The 19,604-nt window shown below is 48.6% G+C and overlaps 1 protein-coding gene across 1 annotated transcript; it reads right to left on the bottom strand.

Moving 5' to 3' along the window:
* Positions 1-827: 827 nt before the first annotated feature.
* On the bottom strand, positions 828-19,299 carry LOC135509939 (claudin-7-A-like). The gene is made up of 4 exons (XM_064930761.1): positions 19,009-19,299; positions 3,079-3,243; positions 1,802-1,886; positions 828-1,206 (listed from the first exon to the last, which is right to left on the bottom strand). The coding sequence occupies exons 1-4, from the start codon at positions 19,229-19,231 to the stop codon at positions 1,032-1,034; spliced, it is 648 nt and encodes a 215-aa protein (XP_064786833.1). The 5' UTR covers positions 19,232-19,299; the 3' UTR covers positions 828-1,031.
* Positions 19,300-19,604: the final 305 nt, after the last annotated feature.

Below are 19,604 nucleotides of genomic sequence, written 5' to 3'. Positions count from 1 at the left end.
CAGGTGGACTCCAATCAAGTTGTAGAAACATCTCAAGGATGGTCAATGGAAACAGGATGCACCTGAGCTCATAGCAGTGTCTGAATTTGTAAGTCGCTCTGGATAAGAGCGTCTGCTAAATGACTTAAATGTAAATGTAAATGTAAATAAGGTATTTATTTATTTTCTTCTTTTTTTTAATACATTTGCAATAACTTCTAAACCTATTTTTGCTTTGCCGTTATGGGACATTGCATGTAGATTGATGAGAATTGTATTTTATTTGACACATTTTAGATAAAGGCTGTAATGCAACAACATGTGGATAAAGGGAAGTGTTCTGAATACTTCCCGAATGCACTGTATATTACGTAACACTTCTTGTAATAATGCACCTGTTGAGAATCACTGTTCTGAGAGATTTTATAATGGGACAGAGTACATTGCAGGCCTGTATGAAAAGCCCCCCCCCCCCTTTTTGGAGTGCAACAGTGAGTTGCCTGGTGATTCACCATAGCGTACACAGTCACTCACAACTAGTGTGTGGTTCCACTTGGATTGAACATTGAACACAATTGGAGATGGTCATGTCTACAAAAAACTCCATTGTAAAAGTATTGGTGGTGCGCTAGTCCTGTTTCCTATTTTACATACATAGCTGTCCCATGAGTATGCCAAGAGCAGGACCTCAGCACCACAACAAGTTAAATTGACTACCTTCAATTACAATGGGAATGTTAATTTAAGTAGACAGTGTTTCTTACAGTACATGGAGGTCAGTGTTTGCCATGATGCTGCATCTTGGCTGTAATAAGAGAAGTGTGTGTGTGTTTGTGTAATACGAGAACATGCACCCTAAAACATAATATAAGGGGGATCCAATAACCAATTATAGTGTATTTGTGAGGCCCACTCATAAACAATTGTGGAATTTTGGGAGCGGGTGAGAGACATCACAACGGTCCTGCTGGGGTGGGGTGGGGTGTGGGCATATCTGTAAACCTCACAACAATTTCTGTGAATCTCATTATAACCTGGCAGCATGATTTAGCTCACACATACTCCTTGGTGCTGCTGGATGGTGAGAGAGCACTCACGCCACCCATGACAGGATATTTGGGCACCGGCTTTTTACTCCTGGGGCAGGAAGATGCCAGCATGGCTCCCCCCAGCAGTTCCAGGAAAGAACCCCCCCAGGCGATGAAGATGGCTGCCCCAAACTCAAACCTGTTATTGGGGAGATGGAGAGAAGAGTGAGACGTTGTTCTCGAACAGTGTTCTTACATTATTCTCCTGGAAAGCCATGTGGTGTGCACATGGCTAAGAAGTGATAGCTCTCTTCTATGTGCTCTATTTCTATGGTTCTCGTTTTTGTGTCTTTTACTTTAGTTTTCGTACACCAGATTCAAACATCTGAAAATACAATATTTTTGGTTATTGAAAATATATTTCATAGTGGTTCAGATGATACAATGATTCTCTAACCCAGGGTTAGGCAACCCTTTGTCCCAACTAGGCACCCCACCTGCCCAATTGAGTAAATTGATTAGTTCAGTGATTGCCTAAATTCAACACACCTGGTCCAGGTCAGTTAAATAAAAAACATGAAGTGGATGCAGCATTCTACGAGGACCATGGCTACCTACCCCTGCACTACACTAGGGGTTGTTTGTTTTGTCACAAACTGATATTTGGTGAACTATTAGAATTTCAGAAGCCAGGAAATGGCGGCGCGATTTCTGCATATTGGACCTTTTTAAAATAAGACCACTCAATAGAAGGGAAAGGCCAATACACTCAGGAGTTTTGTAGGGATACTTACTTGGTGTTGACAGGAGAATACGGGTTATAGAAGGCCCAGATGAGATTATGAGCGAACCACGAGCAGGCCACTAATGCACACAGAGCTGAAGGAGAAGATCAAACAGATACAGACAGATCAGTACATCGAGACATCATAAAGAGGTATTTGAGAGAGGGGAGCCATACACTCAAGAAGTCAATGGGAGGCTAGCTATTGAGTTCCAGTCATTAGCTGTTTACTGCCATTGACCTATGAGTCTTCAAATGAGCAAAAATCTAGTCCCCCCTGTCCATTAATTATAATCTAAATTAATGAACGGATCCTAGATCAGCACTTCTATTCTGAGACCCTTTGTGAATAACAGGCCTTAACCATTAGATTTTACTGCCATTGTCTGATGAGAGTTAATAATTACCTCTTATATAACAGTAACAACCAGCATCCCAAATGGCACACTATTCCCTATATTGTGCACTACTTTTGACCAGATCCCTATAGGCCCTAAATAGGGAATAGTGTCAGAGTAATAGCCACAGAGTCAGTAAAAATTCTCTCCCTATGTGACCTCCAGGGGAACCAGAGTATATGAGTGTGACTTATATTGCGCAACGTTTCAAATCGAAGGTCTTCGTCAGGCTTAGATGAGTGGGAGAGCAGCTGGTGGCCAGATAGAGGGTCAAACCTCCTACATACAGTACTCTCTAAGATCTCAGACGCTGGACCAGAATGACCAAGTGACCTCTAACACAGATCTTTTCATGTAATGTTAAATAAGAAGTGCCTACACATAAAGAAAACTACAGTATATGCCTGTGATGATTCTCTTGATCTCTCTATACAGCCATGCCCCTGTTAGGGACCAGAATGACGAAGTGACATAATACAGAAAGCACAGATCTCAGACCAGCTTAGAAAGAATGTTTAAAAAAAGTAGGGCCCTGAGATTTTCACGACCAAGTCATTTGAGCATGTAAGGAAAACTCTGGACCCTAAGAACATATAATGTTTGTGGTGATTATTCTGATTGCTCTCTATAGCTCTAACATAGCTAGCTCTCTCTCTCTCTCTCTCTCTCTCTCTCTCTCTCTCTCTCTCTCTCTCTCTCTCTCTCTCACACACTCACACACTCTCACACACTCTCACACACTCTCACACACTCTCACTCACTCTCACACACTCTCACTCACTCTCACTCACTCTCACTCACTCACTCACTCACTCACTCACTCACTCACTCACTCACTCACTCACTCACTCACTCACTCACTCACTCACTCACTCACTCACTCACACACCTCCAACCAGTAGAATGACGCCTCCAGTCATGGCGGTGCGAGACTTCCACACTTTGTTGTTTCCTCCGCAAGTGGTACACTTCATGCCCATGATGGCCACGCCCAGCCCAGCGATGGATACGATGATGCCAACAATCATCAGGGCACGTGTGGCCTGGAGAGTGCCTGAGAAACACACGCACACACATACACACACCAGGGAGAGGAGAGAGAGCAGGAAAGGGAGAGGAGGGAAAGGAGTAGCAAGATAGTGAGGGAGAGAGAGGTGTGGCACAGCTATAGATAGCTTTAATTTATAGACTTGTGGGATATATTGCAGAATGTAAAATTAAAATAAAAGATCAGCAAGTCTCTCGACCCCTCTCTACCCCCCTCTCTCTCTCCATCTCTCTCTCTCTTCCAAATCAAATTTAATTTGTCACATGCGCCAAATACAGCAGGTGGAGACCTTACTGTGAAATGCTTACTTACAAGCTCTTAACCAACTATGTTTGTACCATGTTTTGGGCTGCTACCATGTTGTGTTGCTACCATGTTGTTGTTATGTTGTGTTACTACCATGCTGTGTTGTCATGTGTTGCTGCCTTGCTATTATGTTGTCTCATGTCTCTCTTTATGTAGTGTTGTGTTGTCTCTCTTGTCGTGATGTGTGTTTTGTCCTATATTTATATTTGATTTATTTTGTATTTTTAATCCCAGCCCACTTCCCCACAGGAGGCCTTTTGCCTTTTGCTAGGCCGTCATTGTAAATAAGAATTTGTTCTTAACTGACTTGCCTAGTGAAATAAAGGTTAGATTAAACTAAATAAATAAATGCAGTTTTAAGAAAATACCCCCCCCCCCCAAAAAAAGTAGGAGATAAAAATATCAAACAATTAAAGAGCAGCAGTAAAATAACAATAGCGGAACTACATACAGGAGGTACCGGTTCAGAGTAAAGGTGCGGGGGCACCAGTGTCGAGGTAATTGAGGTAATATATAGATGTAGGTAGAGTTATTAACGTGACCATGCATAGATAATAACAGAGAGTAGCAACAGCGTAGAAGAGGGCAATGCAAATAGTTTGGGTAGCCATTTGATTAGATGTTCAGGAGTCTTGTGGCTTGGAGGTAGAAGCTGTTTAGAAGCCTATTGTACCTAGACTTGAGTTTTGCCATCTTCACGACTGTCTTGGTGTGCTTGGACCATGTTAGTTTGTTGGTGATGTTGATGCCAAGGAACTTGAAGTTCTCAACCTGCTCCGCTACAGCCCCGTCGATGAGAATGGGGGCGTTCTCGGTCCTCCTTTTCCTGTAGTCCACAATCATCTCATTTGTCTTGATCCACCACACGATCAGTTCTCTGACCGTCTCCCTATAGGCTGACTCATCGTTGTCGGTGATCAGGCCTACCACTGTTGTGTCATCGTAAAATTTAATGATGGTGTTGGAGTCGTGCCTGGCCGTGCAGTCATGAGTGAACAGGGAGTACAGGAGGGGACTGAGCACGCACCCTGAGGGGCCCTCGTTTTGAGGATCAGCATGACAGATGTGTTGTTATCTAACCAAACCACCTGGGGGCGGCCCGTCAGGAAGTCCAGGATCCAGTTTTTTATTTTTATTTTTCACCTTTATTTAACCAGGTAGGCTAGTTGAGAACAAGTTCTCATTTGCAACTGCAACCTGGCCAAGATAAAGCATAGCAGTGTGAACAGACAACACAGTTACACATGGAGTAAACAATTAACAAGTCAATAACAGTAGAAAAAAAGGGGAGTCTATATACAATGTGTGCAAAAGGCATGAGGAGGTAGGCGAATAATTACAATATTGCAGATTAACACTGGAGTGATAAATGATCAGATGATCATGTACAGGTAGAGATATTGGTGTGCAAAAGAGCAGAAAAGTAAATAAATAAAAACTGTGGGGATGAGGTAGGTGAAAATGGGTGGGCTATTTACCAATAGATTATGTACAGCTTCAGCGATCGGTTAGCTGCTCAGATAGCTGATGTTTGAAGTTGGTGAGGGAGACAAAAGTCTCCAACTTCAGCGATTCTTGCAATTCGTTCCAGTCACAGGCAGCAGAGTACTGGAACGAAAGGCGGCCGAATGAGGTGTTGGCTTTAGGGATGATCAGTGAGATACACCTGCTGGAGCGTGTGCTACGGATGGGTGTTGCCATCGTGACCAGTGAACTGAGATAAGGCGGAGCTTTACCTAGCATGGCCTTGTAGATGACCTGGAGCCAGTGGGTCTTGCGACGAATATGTAGCGAGGGCCAGCCGACTAGAGCATACAAGTCGCAGTGGTGGGTAGTATAAGGTGCTTTAGTGACAAAACGGATGGCACTGTGATAAACTGCATCCAGTTTGCTGAGAAGAGTGTTGGAAGCAATTTTGTAGATGACATCGCCAAAGTCGAGGATCGGTAGGATAGTCAGTTTTACTAGGGTAAGCTTGGCAGCGTGAGTGAAGGAGGCTTTGTTGCGGAATTGAAAGCCGACTTTTGATTTGATTTTCGATTGGAGATGTTTGATATGGGTCTGGAAGGAGAGTTTGCAGTCTAGCCAGACACTTAGGTACTTATAGGTGTCCACATATTCAAGGTTGGAACCATCCAGTGTGGTGATGCTAGTTGGGCATGCGGGTGCAGACAGCGATCGGTTGAAAAGCATGCATTTGGTTTTACTAGCGTTTAAGAGCAGTTGGAGGGGGAGGTGTTTAGTCCCAGGGTCCTTAGCTTAGTGACGAGCTTTGAGGGCACTATGGTGTTGATCATTGCACTGTAGTCAATGAACAGCATTCTCACGTAGGCACTCCTTTTGTCCAGATGTGAAAGGGCAGTGTGGAGTGCAACAGAGATTGCATAATCTGTGGATCTGTTGGGGCGGTATGCAAATTGGAGTGGGTCTAAGGTTTCTGGGATAATACTGTTGATGTGAGCCATGACCAGCCTTTCAAAGCACTTCATGGCTACAGACTTGAGTGCTATGGGTCGGTAGTCTTTTAGGCAGGTTACCTTAGTGTTCTTGGGCACAGGGACTATGGCGGTCTGCTTGAAACATGTTGGTATTACAGAGGTTGAAAATGTCAGTGAAGACACATGCCAGTTGGTCAGCGCATGCTCGGAGAACACGTCCTGGTAATCTGTCTGGCCCTACAGCCTTGTGAATGTTGACCAGTTTCTGATGGTGCCAGAGGGTAGGGCTGCCGTATTATCGGCTCTGAACTAAATAATGCTATTTTCTTTTTTTGCATTGTTCGTATTGTTCGTTTTGTACATAATGTTGCTGCTACCGTCTCTTATTGTCACGCCTTGGTCTTAGTATTTTGTGTTTTTGTTTATTAGTTGGTCAGGCCAGGGTGTGACATGGGTTTATGTTGGTGTATTTCATAGTGGAGTTTTTGTAGTATTTGGGATTGCGGCTGAGTAGGGGTGTTGTATAGGCTTGGCTGCCTGAGGCGGTTCTCAATCAGAGTCAGGTGATTCTCGTTGTCTCTGATTGGGAACCGTATTTAGGTAGCCAGGGTTTCACTTTGTATTTCGTGGGTGATTGTTCCTGTCTCTGTGTTAGTGTTCACCAGACAGGCTGTATAGGTTTTTCACGTTCCGTTTGTTGTTTTTTTGTATTTATAAGTTATTTCATGTATCGTCATTTGTTTCATTAAAGACATGAGTAACCAACACGCTGCATTTCGGTCCGACTTTCTTGCGACAAACGAAGAACGCCGTTACACTTATGACCGAAAAAAGAGCTTCTGGACATCAGAACTGGAATTATATTTACCTCAAATTGGACAAGGAGTTCTTCTTCAATGAGTCGGACACGAGGATATACTGCAGACACCCGATCAGGCACCGATCCCCGTGATTCGCTGGAGAAGGAAACAGAGATTTCGAAGCAAAAGATCAGTGTGCCTTGCGAGGATCAGCCCTTGCGTTCCGTTCTGCTAGCTAACATTCAATCGCTAGAAAATAAATGGGGCGAACTGAAAGCACGTGTAGCCTACCAACAGGACATTAAAAACTGTAATATCTTATGTTTCACCGAGTCTTGGCTGAACGACGACATTAAGAACATAAGACTGGCGGGTTACACACTCTATTGGCAAAACAGAACAGCAGCCTCTGGTAAGACACGGGGTGGGTGCCTAGGCATTTATGTAAACAACAGCTGGTGCACGATATCTAAGGAAGTGTCAAAGTTTTGCTCGCCTGAGGTAGAGCATCTCATGTTAAGCTGTAGATCTGTATTTTTTTGTAGCTGTCTATATACCACCACAAAGCAAGGTTGGCACTAAAACCGCACTCAATGAACAGTATTCCACCATTAGCAAACAGGAAAACACTCTTCTAGAGGCGGCTCTCCTAGTGTCCGGTAACTTTAATGCAGGGAAACTTAAAAAAATTCTAGACCACCTTTACTGCACACAGTACAGAGCTCTCCCTCGCCCTCCATTTGTACAGAGCTCTCCCTCGCCCTCCATTTGTACAGAGCTCTCCCTCACCCTCCATTTGTACAGAGCTCTCCCTCACCCTCCATTTGTACAGAGCTCTCCCTCACCCTCCATTTGTACAGAGCTCTCCCTCACCCTCCATTTGTACAGAGCTCTCCCTCACCCTCCATTTGTACAGAGCTCTCCCTCGCCCTCCATTTGTACAGAGCTCTCCCTCGCCCTCCATCCAAATCTAACTGTAACTCTATCCTCCTGATTCCTGCATACAAGCACAAGCAGATGCTAAACTACAGGACTGTTTTGATAGCACATACTGGAATATGTTCCGGGATTCTTCCGATGGCATTGAGGAGTACACCCCATCAGTCACTGGCTTTATCAATAAGTGCATCGAGGACGTCATAACCACAGTGACTGTATGTACATACCCCAACCAGAAGCCATCGATTACAGGCAACATTCGCACTGAGCTAAAGGGTACAGCCACCGCTTTCAAGGAGCGGGACTCTAACCCGGGAAGCTTATATGAAATCCCGCTATGTCCTCTGACAAACCATCAAACAGGCAAAGCTTCAATACAGGACTAAGATCGGATCGTACTATACCGGCTCCGATGCTCGATGGATGTGGCAGGGCTTGTACAAAGGGAAGCACAGCCGATAGCTGCCCAGTGACACGAGCCTGCCAGACGAGCTAAATAACTTTATTTATCTATAATCGCTTTGAGGCAAGTAACACTGAAAGATGCATGAGTGTATCAGAGGTCGACTTTCACAAGGCCTCTGGCCAGGCGAATTACCAGGACGTGTTCCCCCGAGCATGTGCTGACCAACTGGCAAGTGTCTTCACTGACATTTTCATCCGCTCCCTTTCTGAGTCTGATATACTAACATGTTTCAAGCACACCACCATCGTCCCTGTGCCCAAGAACACTAAGGTAACCTGCTTACATGACTACCAACCCATATCACTCACATCTGTAACCATGAAATGCTTTGAAAGGCTGGTCATGGCTCCCATCAACACCATTATCCCAGAAACACTAGACCCAATCCAAATTGCATAGCTCACCAACAAATCCACAGATGATGAAATCTCTATTGCACTCCACACTGCCCTTTCACACCTGGACAAAAGGAACACCTACATGAGAATGCTATTCATTGACTACAGCTCAGCCTTCAACACCATAGTGCCCTCAAAGCTCATCACTAAACTAAAGACCATGGGACTAAACACCTCCCTCTGCAACTGGATCCTGGACTTCCTGACGGGCCGCCCCTAGGTAGTAAGGGTATGTAAAAACACATCAGCCACGCTGATCCTCAACACGGGGGCCCCTCGGGGTGCATGCTCAGTCCCCTCCTGTATCCCTGTTAACTCATGACTGCACGCCAGCCACAACTCCAACACCATCATTACGTTTGCTGATGACACAACAGCCTGATCACCGACAACGATGAGACAGCATATAGGGAGGAGGTGAGACCTGACCGTCTGGTGCAAGGACAACAACCTCTCCCCCAACTTGATCAAGACAAAGGAGATGATTGTGGACTACAGGAAAAGGAGGACCGAGCACGCCACCATTCTCATTGACGGGGCTGTAGTGGAGCAGGTTGAAAGCTTGGCGTCCACATCACCAACAAACTAACATGGTCCAAGCACACCAAGACAGTCGTGAAGAGGGCAAGACAAAACCTTTTCTCCCTCAGGAGACTTGGGTCCTCAGATCCTCAAAAGCACCATCGAGAGCATCCTGACGGGTTGCATCACTTCCTTGTATGGCAACTGCTCGGCCTCCGACCACAAGGCACTACAGAGGGTAGTGTGTACGGCCAAGTACATCACCGGGGCCCATCTTTCTGCCATCCAGGACCTCTGAACCAGGCGATGTCAGAGGAAGGACCCTAAAAATTGTCAAAAACTCCAGACACCCAAGTCATAGATTGTTCTCTCTGCTACCGCTCGGAAAGCGGTACCGGAGCACCAAGTCTAGCTCCAAGAGGCTTCTACACAGCTTCTACCCCCAAGCCAAAAGACTCCTGAATAGCTAATCAAATGGCTACCCAGACTATTTTCACCCCCCCCCCCCACACGCTACTGCTTCTCTCTGTTATCATCTATGCATAGCCACTTTAGTAACCCTACCTGCATGTACATAATTACCTCAACTACCTCCACAATGTGTCCCCGCACATTGACACATTGACTCTGAACCGGTACCCCCTATATATAACCCCGCTATTGTTATTTACTGCTGCTCTTTAATTATTTGTTTTTCTTCTCTCTTATTATTATTTCATTTTTGGGGTGGGTATTTTCTTAAAACTGCATTGTTGGTTAACGTCTTTAAGTAAGCATTTCACTGTAAGATCTACACCTGTTGTATTTGGCAGCATGTGACAAATACAATTTCATTTTAATTTGACTAAAGGTCTTACATTTAAACAAAAAATGTTTTAACCTTTATTTAACCAGGAAGGGCTCATTGAGATTAAAATCTCTTTTACAAGAGCGCCCTGGCCAAGATAGGCAGCACCAAGTCATTACAAAAAAATTACAGACAGACAACATGAAAAACTACAAGTAATCTAGTAAAAACCATTGAATTCACAAGAGTATAAAACAGCTAATTAAAAACATTGACAGGTCAGGGAATCAGCCTCAAAATCCTTCATCAGTGATTTAAAAACACCAATGGGGACAAGTTCTTCCAGTTTAAAAGTATTTTGTAAGGCGTTCCAAGACGATGGCGCAGAGTACATAAAAGCCCTTTTACCAAATTCAGTTGGGACATTTGGAACAGTTAGCAGGATAAAGTCCAGCGAACGAAGAGAGTACCTACCACATTTCTGAACAATAAAAATGCACAAATAAAAAGGTAGTAAACCCCAAATGGCTTTGTAAATAAAAGTATACCAGTGACTGAGCCTAGGAGTGACTAGAGAAGGCCAGCCAACCCTGGTATACAAAGTGCAGTGGTGCGTAAGGGTTTTGCAGTTTAAAATAAATCTCAAAGCGCCATGGTAAAGAGTGTCAATTGATCTCAAACACTGAGCGGAAGCATTCATATATAAAATCTCCCCATACTTTAGTAAAGGCATAAATATAGCTGATACCAGCCTCCTTCTGTTATGAACTTGAGTGAAGACCCAAAAGCGGTTTTAACAGAAAACAGAGTTCTTTAATGAAAAAACAGGAATGGCATAAATCCTCTTCCAACGTTGTCAGCGGAACAAAAAGAACGTTAGTATAGTGCAGGTGGCACCTGCCAGGCAGACTCCGACAGGACAGGACAAGGTGGAAGCAAACGAGACGACAGCTTGCTTCTGGCATCAAAAAACACAAACAAGAATCAGACACTGAAAGTAGCAGGAACAGAGAAAGAAATAGAGACCTAATCAGAGGGGGAAGAGAGAACAGGTGTGAAAGAGTGAATGAGCTAGTTAGAGGAGATGTAGAACAGCTGAAGAATGAGAGACAGAGAAGGTAACCTAAAAAGACCAGCAGAGAGAGAGAGTGAAGAGAAAGGACAGGAACAGACATAACAAGACATGACAGTACCCCCCACTCACCGAGCGCCTCCTGGCGCACTCGAGGAGGAAACCTGGCGGCAACGGAGGAAATCATCGATCAGCGAACGGTCCAGCACGTCCCGAGAGGGAACCCAACTCCTCTCCTCAGGACCGTACCCCTCCCAATCCACTAGGTACTGATGACCACGGCCCCGAGGGCGCATGTCCAAAATCTTACGAACCCTGTAGATGGGTGCGCCCTCGACAAGGATGGGGGGAGGGACGAGCGGGGGCGCGAAGAACGGGCTTAACACAGGAGACATGGAAGACCGGGTGAACGCGACGAAGATAGCGCGGGAGAAGAAGTCGCACTGCGACAGGATTAATGACCTGGGAAATACGGAACGGACCAATGAACCGCGGGGCCAACTTGCGAGAAGCTGTCTTAAGGGGAAGGTTCTGAGTGGAGAGCCATACTCTCTGACCGCAACAATATCTAGGACTCTTGGTCCTACGCTTATTAGCGGCCCTCACAGTCTGCGCCCTATTACGGCAAAGTGCCGACCTGACCCCCTTCCAGGTGCGCTCGCAACGCTGGACAAAAGCCTGAGCGGAGGGGACGCAGGACTCGGCGAGCTGAGATGAGAACAGCGGAGGCTGGTACCCGAGGCTACACTGAAAAGGGGATAGACCGGTAGCAGACGAGGGAAGCGAGTTGTGGGCGTACTCTGCCCAGGGGAGCTGTTCTGACCAAGACGCAGGGTTACGAAAAGAAAGACTGCGTAAAATGCGACCAACAGTCTGATTGGCCCGTTCGGCTTGACCGTTAGACTGGGGATGAAAGCCGGACGAGAGACTGACGGAAGCCCCAATCAAACGGCAAAACTCCCTCCAAAATTGAGACGTGAACTGCGGGCCTCTGTCGGAAACGACGTCAGACGGAAGGCCATGAATTCGGAAAACATTCTCGATAATGATCTGAGCCGTCTCCTTAGCAGAAGGGAGCTTATCGAGAGGAATGAAATGAGCCGCCTTAGAGAATCTATCGACAACCGTAAGAATAACTGTCTTCCCCGCTGATGAAGGCAGTCCGGTGATAAAATCTAAAGCGATGTGAGACCACGGTCGAGAGGGAATGGGAAGCGGTCTGAGACGGCCGGCAGGAGGAGAGTTCCCAGATTTAGTCTGCGCGCAGACCGAACAAGCGGCGACAAATCGACGCGCGTCACGTTCCCGAGTGGGCCACCAGAAACGCTGGCGAATGGAAGCGAAGCGTACACCCGAACGCCGGGGTGGCCGGCTAACTTGGCAGAGTGGGCCCACTGAAGAACGGCCGGACGAGTAGGAACGGGAACGAACAGAAGGTTCCTAGGACAAGCTCGCGGCGACGGAGTGTGAGCGAGTGCTTGCTTTACCTGCCTCTCAATTCCCCAGACAGTCAACCCGACAACACGCCCGTCAGGGAGAATCCCCTCGGGGTCGGTGGAGACCTCAGAAGAACTGAAGAGACGAGATAAAGCATCAGGCTTGGTGTTTTTGAGCCCGGACGATAAGAAATAACAAACTCGAAACGAGCGAAAAACAGAGCCCAACGAGCCTGACGCGCATTAAGTCGTTTGGCTGAACGGATGTACTCAAGGTTCCTATGGTCAGTCCAAACGACAAAAGGAACGGTCGCCCCCTCCAACCACTGTCGCCATTCGCCTAGGGCTAAGCGGATGGCGAGCAGTTCGCGATTACCAACATCATAGTTACGTTCTGACGGTGATAAGCGATGAGAGAAAAACGCGCAAGGATGGACCTTGCCGTCAGAGAGAGAGCGCTGAGAAAGAATGGCTCCCACGCCCACCTCTGACGCGTCAACCTCAACAACAAACTGGCTAGAGATGTCAGGTGTAACAAGAATAGGAGCGGATGTAAAACGATTCTTAAGAAGATCAAAAGCTCCCTGGGCGGAAACGGACCACTTAAAGCACGTCTTAACAGAAGTAAGGGCTGTGAGGGGAGCTGCCACCTGACCGAAATTACGGATGAAACGACGATAGAAATTAGCGAAGCCCAGAAAGCGCTGCAGCTCGACGCGTGACTTAGGAACGGGCCAATCAATGACAGCCTGGACCTTAGCGGGATCCATCTTAATGCCCTCAGCGGAAATAACGGAACCGAGAAAAGGGACAGAGGCGGCATGAAAAATGCACTTCTCAGCCTTCACATAAAGACAGTTCTCCAAAAGGCGCTGGAGGACGCGTCGCACGTGCTGAACATGAATCGAGAGAGACGGAGAAAAAATCAGGATATCATCCATGTAAACGAAAACAAAAATGTTCAGCATGTCTCTCAGGACGTCGTTAACTAGTGCCTGAAAGACAGCTGGAGCGTTAACGAGGCCGAAAGGAAGAACCCGGTATTCAAAGTGCCCTAACGGAGTGTTAAACGCCGTCTTCCACTCGTCCCCCTCCCTGATGCGCACGAGATGGTAGGCGTTACGAAGGTCCAATTTGGTGAAAAACCTGGCTCCCTGCAGGATCTCGAAGGCTGAAGACATAAGAGGAAGCGGATAACGATTCTTAACAGTTATGTCATTCAGCCCTCGATAATCCACGCATGGGCGCAGGGACCCGTCCTTCTTCTGAACAAAAAAAACCCCGCTCCGGCGGGAGAGGAGGAGGAGACAATGGTACCGGCGTTGAGCGAAACCGACAAATAATCCTCGAGAGCCTTACGTTCGGGAGCCGACAGAGAGTATAATCTACTCCGGGGGAGTAGTTCCCGGAAGGAGATCAATACTACAGTCATACGACCGGTGTGGAGGGAGAGAAGTGGCCTTGGAACGACTGAACACCGTGCGCAGATCGTGATACTCCTCCGGCACCCCTGTCAAATCGCCAGGCTCCTCCTGTGAAGTAGAGACAGAGGAAACAGGAGGGATAGCAGACATTAAACAGGTTACATGACAAGAAACATTCCAGGATAGGATAGTATTACTAGACCAATTAATAGAAGGGTTATGGCGCACTAGCCAGGGATGACCCAAAACAACAGGTGTAAAAGGTGAACGAAAAATTAAAAAAGAAATGGTTTCGCTATGATTACCAGAGACAGTGAGGGTTAAAGGCAGCGTCTCACGCTGAATCTTGGGGAGAGAACTACCATCTAAAGCGAACAAGGCCGTGGGCTCCCCTAACTGTCTGAGAGGAATGTCATGTTCCCGAGCCCAGGTCTCGTCCATAAAACAGCCCTCCGCCCCAGAGTCTATCAAGGCACTGCAGGAAGCAGATGAACCGGGCCAGCGGAGATGGACCGGAAAAGTAGTGCGTGATCCAGAAGGAGAGGCCTGAGTAGTTGCGCTCACCAGTAGCCCTCCTCTTACTGATGAGCTCTGGCTTTTACTGGACATGAGGTGACAAAATGACCAGCGGAGCCGCAGTAGAGACAGAGGCGATTGGTGATTCTCCGTTCCTTCTCCTTGGCCGAGATGCGGATACCCCCCAGCTGCATAGGCTCAGCATCCGAGCCGGCGGAGGAGGGTGGCAGTGATGCGGCAGGTGGCAGTGATGTGGAGAGGGGAGCAGCGGAGAACGCGAGCTCCTTTCCTCGAGCTCGGCGACGAAGATCAAACCGTCGCTCTATGCGAATAGCGAGAGCTATTAAGGAGTCCAGACTGGAAGGAACCTCCCGGGAGAGGATCTCGTCCTTAACCTCGACGAGGAGACCCTCCAGAAAACGAGCGAGCAAAGCCGGCTCGTTCCAGTCACTTGAGGCAGCGAGAGTGCGAAACTCAATAGAATAATCCGTTATGGATCGATTCCCCTGACATAGGGAAGACAGGGCCCTGGAAGCCTCCTCCCCAAAAACAGAACGGTCAAAAACCCGTATCATCTCCTCCTTAAAGTCTTGATACTGGTTAATACACTCAGCCCTCGCCTCCCAGACTGCCGTGCCCCACTCACGCGCCCGTCCGGTAAGGAGAGAAATGACGTAGGCGATGCGGGCTGCGCTCCTGGAGTAAGTGTTGGGCTGGAGAGAGAACACCACATCACACTGAGTGAGGAATGAGCGGCACTCAGTGGGCTCCCCAGAGTAACACGGCGGGTTGTTGATCCTGGGCTCCGGAGACTCGGAAACCCTGGAAGTGGGCGGTGGATCGAGGTGGAGTTGGTGAACCTGTCTTGTGAGGTCGGAGACTTGGACGGCCAGGGTCTCAACGGCATGTCGAGCAGCAGACAATTCCTCCTCGTGTCTGCCTAGCATCGCTCCCTGGATCTCGACGGCGGAGTGAAAAGGGTCCGGAGCCGCTGGGTCCATTCTTGGTCTGATTCTTCTGTTATGAACTTGAGTGAAGACCCAAAAGCGGTTTTAACAGAAAACAGAGTTCTTTAATGAAAAAACAGGAATGGCATAAATCCTCTTCCAACGTTGTCAGCGGAACAAAAAGAACGTTAGTATAGTGCAGGTGGCACCTGCCAGGCAGACTCCGACAGGACAGGACAAGGTGGAAGCAAACGAGACGACAGCTTGCTTCTGGCATCAAAAAACACAAACAAGAATCAGACACTGAAAGTAGCAGGAACAGAGAAAGAAATAGAGACCTAATCAGAGGGGGAAGAGAGAACAGGTGTGAAAGAGTGAATGAGCTAGTTAGAGGAGATGTAGAACAGCTGAAGAATGAGAGACAGAGAAGGTAACCTAAAAAGACCAGCAGAGAGAGAGAGTGAAGAGAAAGGACAGGAACAGACATAACAAGACATGACACCTTCTGGCTTCAAAAGAAAAACAGGCCTTATTCCTAAAATAAAATCCCAACTTCAGCCTCAATTTTTTTGTAAGTTGTTGAATATGCAATTTAAAAGAGAAGCCGTCATCAATTAAAATTCCAAGATATTTATATGAGGTTACAACCTCAATCTCCTTGCCCTGACAGGTAGTATTAGGTGAAAGGTTCAGAGGTCTATTTCTTGAAAGCTACTGTCAGGACCCCCTAATCTGTCACCACATCTCATAAAACTGACAGAGAGGGAGAAGCAGAGGCCACCCCAAACCAGTCTGTGCCAGTCCAGGCCATTCTTGAGTTCACAAAAGAAAACTCCAGGCCTGAGAAACAGAGAAAGGGAGAAAGGGAGGGATGGGTGGATGGAGGGATGCGTGGATGGAGGGATGGGTGGATGGAGGAGAAGAGTGGAAGGAAGGAAGAAAAATTCCTCCTCTGCTATATTGTAAACACAATGAGGGAATTGTGTACCATTCTTAGAACCCCCAAACCTGCTCACTGTCAGCAGTTACAGCCAGTAAAAACTGGAACTCTAAGTATTCTAAATCTGAACAGGCATCTCTGTTCAATGAAATCCCTCTCACCAACCAGTATGACATGCGAAACCAAGAAGAGTAGATGGGGAGTTATATACCCAGGTTCTCGTCATTATGGTGCCCTAAGGGTCTGGGGCAAACCGAGGTGGGAGGAAGAGGGAGGGGAAGGGCGTAAAATTCCTGCACAGATTACTGTGTTGCTGTTGCAATGGCAACTCTTTTGGTTGTTCACAGTTAGTTAGTTAGTTAGTTAGTTAGTTAGTTAGTTAGTTAGTTAGGACCAGGACATCTCTGGCATCTGGAGCCCCAGTCAGCACCCTCCTTGTGCCACCTTTCTATGCCAGGGTATAGTGGGTGATGAATGGGCAGGGGGCATGCCAGTCGGGGCCTTACCACCTTGGGGGTGGACCGGTGCAGCCGTTTGAGAATAGACAGCAGAGAGGGGAGGGGGAAATGAGATGGGAGGTGGGGAGAGGTTGGGGAGAGGGTGGGGAGAGGTTTGGGAGAGGGTGGGGATAGGTTGGGGAGAGGGTGGGGAGAGGTTGGGGAGAGGTTGGGGAGAGGGTGGGGGAGAGGTTGGGGAGAGGTTGGGGAGAGGTTGGGGAGAGGTTGGGGAGAGGGTGGGGAGAGGGTGGGGAGAAGTTGGGGAGAGGGTGGGGAGAGGTTGGGGAGAGGGTGGGGAGAGGGTGGGGAGAGGTTGGGGAGAGGGTGGGGAGAGGTTGGGGAGAGGGTGGGGAGAGGTTGGTGAGAGGGTGGGGAGAGGTTGGGGAGAGGGTGGGGAGAGGGTGGGGAGAGGGTGGGGAGAGGTTGGGGAGAGGGTGGGGAGAAGTTGGGGAGAGGGTGGGGAGAGGTTGGGGAGAGGGTGGGGAGAGGTTGGGGAGACTTTGGGGAGAGGGTGGGGAGAGGTTGGGGAGAGGGTGGGGAGAGGTTGGGGAGAGGGTGGGGAGAGGTTGGGGAGAGGGTGGGGAGAGGTTGGGGAGAGGGTGGGGAGAGGTTTGGGAGAGGGTGGGGAGAGGTTGGGGAGAGGGTGGGGAGAGGTTGGGGAGAGGGGTGGGGAGAGGTTGGGGAGAGGGTGGGGAGAGGGTGGGGAGAGGTTGGGGAGAGGTTGGGGAGAGGTTGGGGGAGAGGGTGGGGAGAGGTTGGGGAGAGGGTGGGGAGAGGGTGGGGAGAGGGTGGGGAGAGGTTGGGGAGAGGGTGGGGAGAGGTTGGGGAGAGGGTGGGGAGAGGGTGGGGAGAGGTTGGGGGAGAGGGTGGGGAGAGGTTGGGGAGAGGTTGGGGAGAGGTTGGGGAGAGGTTGGGGAGAGGTTAGGGAGAGGTTGGGGAGAGGTTAGGGAGAGGGTGGGGAGAGGGTGGGGAGAGGTTGGGGAGAGGGGTGGGGAGAGGTTGGGGAGAGGGTGGGGAGAGGTTGGGGAGAGGGTGGGGAGAGGGTGGGGAGAGGTTGGGGAGAGGGTGGGGAGAGGGTGGGGAGAGGTTGGGGAGAGGTTGGGGAGAGGGTGGGGAGAGGTTGGGGAGAGGTTGGGGAGAGGGTGGGGAGAGGTTGGGGAGAGGTTGGGGAGAGGGTGGGGAGAGGTTGGGGAGAGGGTGGGGAGAGGTTGGGGAGAGGTTGGGGAGAGGGTGGGGAGAGGGTGGGGAGAGGTTGGGGAGAGGGTGGGGAGAGGGTGGGGAGAGGTTGGGGAGAGGGTGGGGAGAGGTTGGGGAGAGGGTGGGGAGAGGTTGGGGAGAGGTTGGGGAGAGGTTGGGGAGAGGGTGGGGAGAGGGTGGGGAGAGGTTGGGGAGAGGGTGGGGAGAGGTTGGGGAGAGGGTGGGGAGAGGGTGGGGAGAGGTTGGGGAGAGGGTGGGGAGAGGGTGGGGAGAGGTTGGGGAGAGGTTGGGGAGAGGGTGGGGAGAGGGTGGGGAGAGGTTGGGGAGAGGGTGGGGAGAGGTTGGGGAGAGGGTGGGGAGAGGGTGGGGAGAGGTTGGGGAGAGGGTGGGGAGAGGTTGGGGAGAGGGTGGGGAGAGGTTGGGGAGAGGGTGGGGAGAGGTTGGGGAGAGGTTGGGGAGAGGGTGGGGAGAGGTTGGGGAGAGGTTGGGGAGAGGTTGGGGAGAGGTTGGGGAGAGGTTGGGGAGAGGTTGCCGGGAACAGTAACAGGATTGAGAACTCCAGGTGTTCAATGGGGTTCTGATAAGAGTAAATGTCAGATACGTTTGTAATTGATTTTTCAAGAGTAAAATCCAGAGTGATTGAAGTGTCAGTGAGTGTGGCACCTGGAAAGGAGTTAACAGTATCCCACTGTATAATAATACAAAAGGTGCTGCTAAATGATAACCACGAGAGGGGCAATTAAATGACGAAGAGTCCCGAGGTGACACCTTTATCAATGACACCAATGTGCTCCATTGAACAAGAACTGCTCCATAGGAAAATGGGTGGGGACCTCAGCTGACCGTCTCACGTGTCTGATCAGATGTCTGCTCACCTGTATCTCCCGTCAATCAATTCCATTTACTGGTACAACATGAGACTTTCCCGAAACAAGTCACCATACTCATGACATTCCTCCTTTGATAATGAGATGGCCTATCGGGTTATATGCATGCGTAATTCACAGTGCGTGAGGTGCGCACAGGACGCGCATACTGTCATAGAAATATAACGGTCGAATAAATATTTTGTTTTTTTATACTCACCGTCTAGCTGCAGGATCGAGTCGTAGATTTTACATTGGAGCTGCCCTGTGCTCTGAAAAGCGCAAGACATCCATAGCCCTTGGTACATGGCAACCGCCGTTATGATGTTGTCTCCTACGTACGCAGACATCTTCCACTGTGGAAGAATGGTCCCCACGATAAGTGCAATGACACCGACGAGTGACAGGGCGAATCCTAAAAGTTGAATTCCCGAGTTTGCCATCTTTAAAAATACAATTATTTTGTCGATATTTTTTTAAATGTCTAAATAAATACGTTTCTGTTGATGAAAAAACGATGAATCCTTTTGTGCGTGTCCAAAGGCACACAATGGTTATCTTAATGCAGTCTATATTTGCAAGGTAGATCTACCTATCTTCATTAAACGCGTCAGGATAGCGTCAGTAAACACAATCTTGTTGTGGTTCTTGATCTCCTTTCCACCTGTTATAGCTTGAGCCGCACCTTGAATAGTAGTGCTGAGCTTGCGGGAAGGGGGATTTAAATTCTGCATGAGGGCCCGCAAGGGGGTGTGTGTGTCCAGTCACCGTGCCCGGTGATGCGTGAGAGGTCTCTTCTCGCATCCCCTCCTCCCA

The sequence above is a fragment of the Oncorhynchus masou genome, chromosome 23, assembly GCF_036934945.1.
Source record: "Oncorhynchus masou masou isolate Uvic2021 chromosome 23, UVic_Omas_1.1, whole genome shotgun sequence".
Taxonomy (NCBI): Eukaryota; Metazoa; Chordata; class Actinopteri; order Salmoniformes; family Salmonidae; genus Oncorhynchus; species Oncorhynchus masou.
The sequence above is the reverse complement of the archived record's forward strand: the minus strand, read 5'-3'. Positions and strand labels throughout refer to the sequence as shown.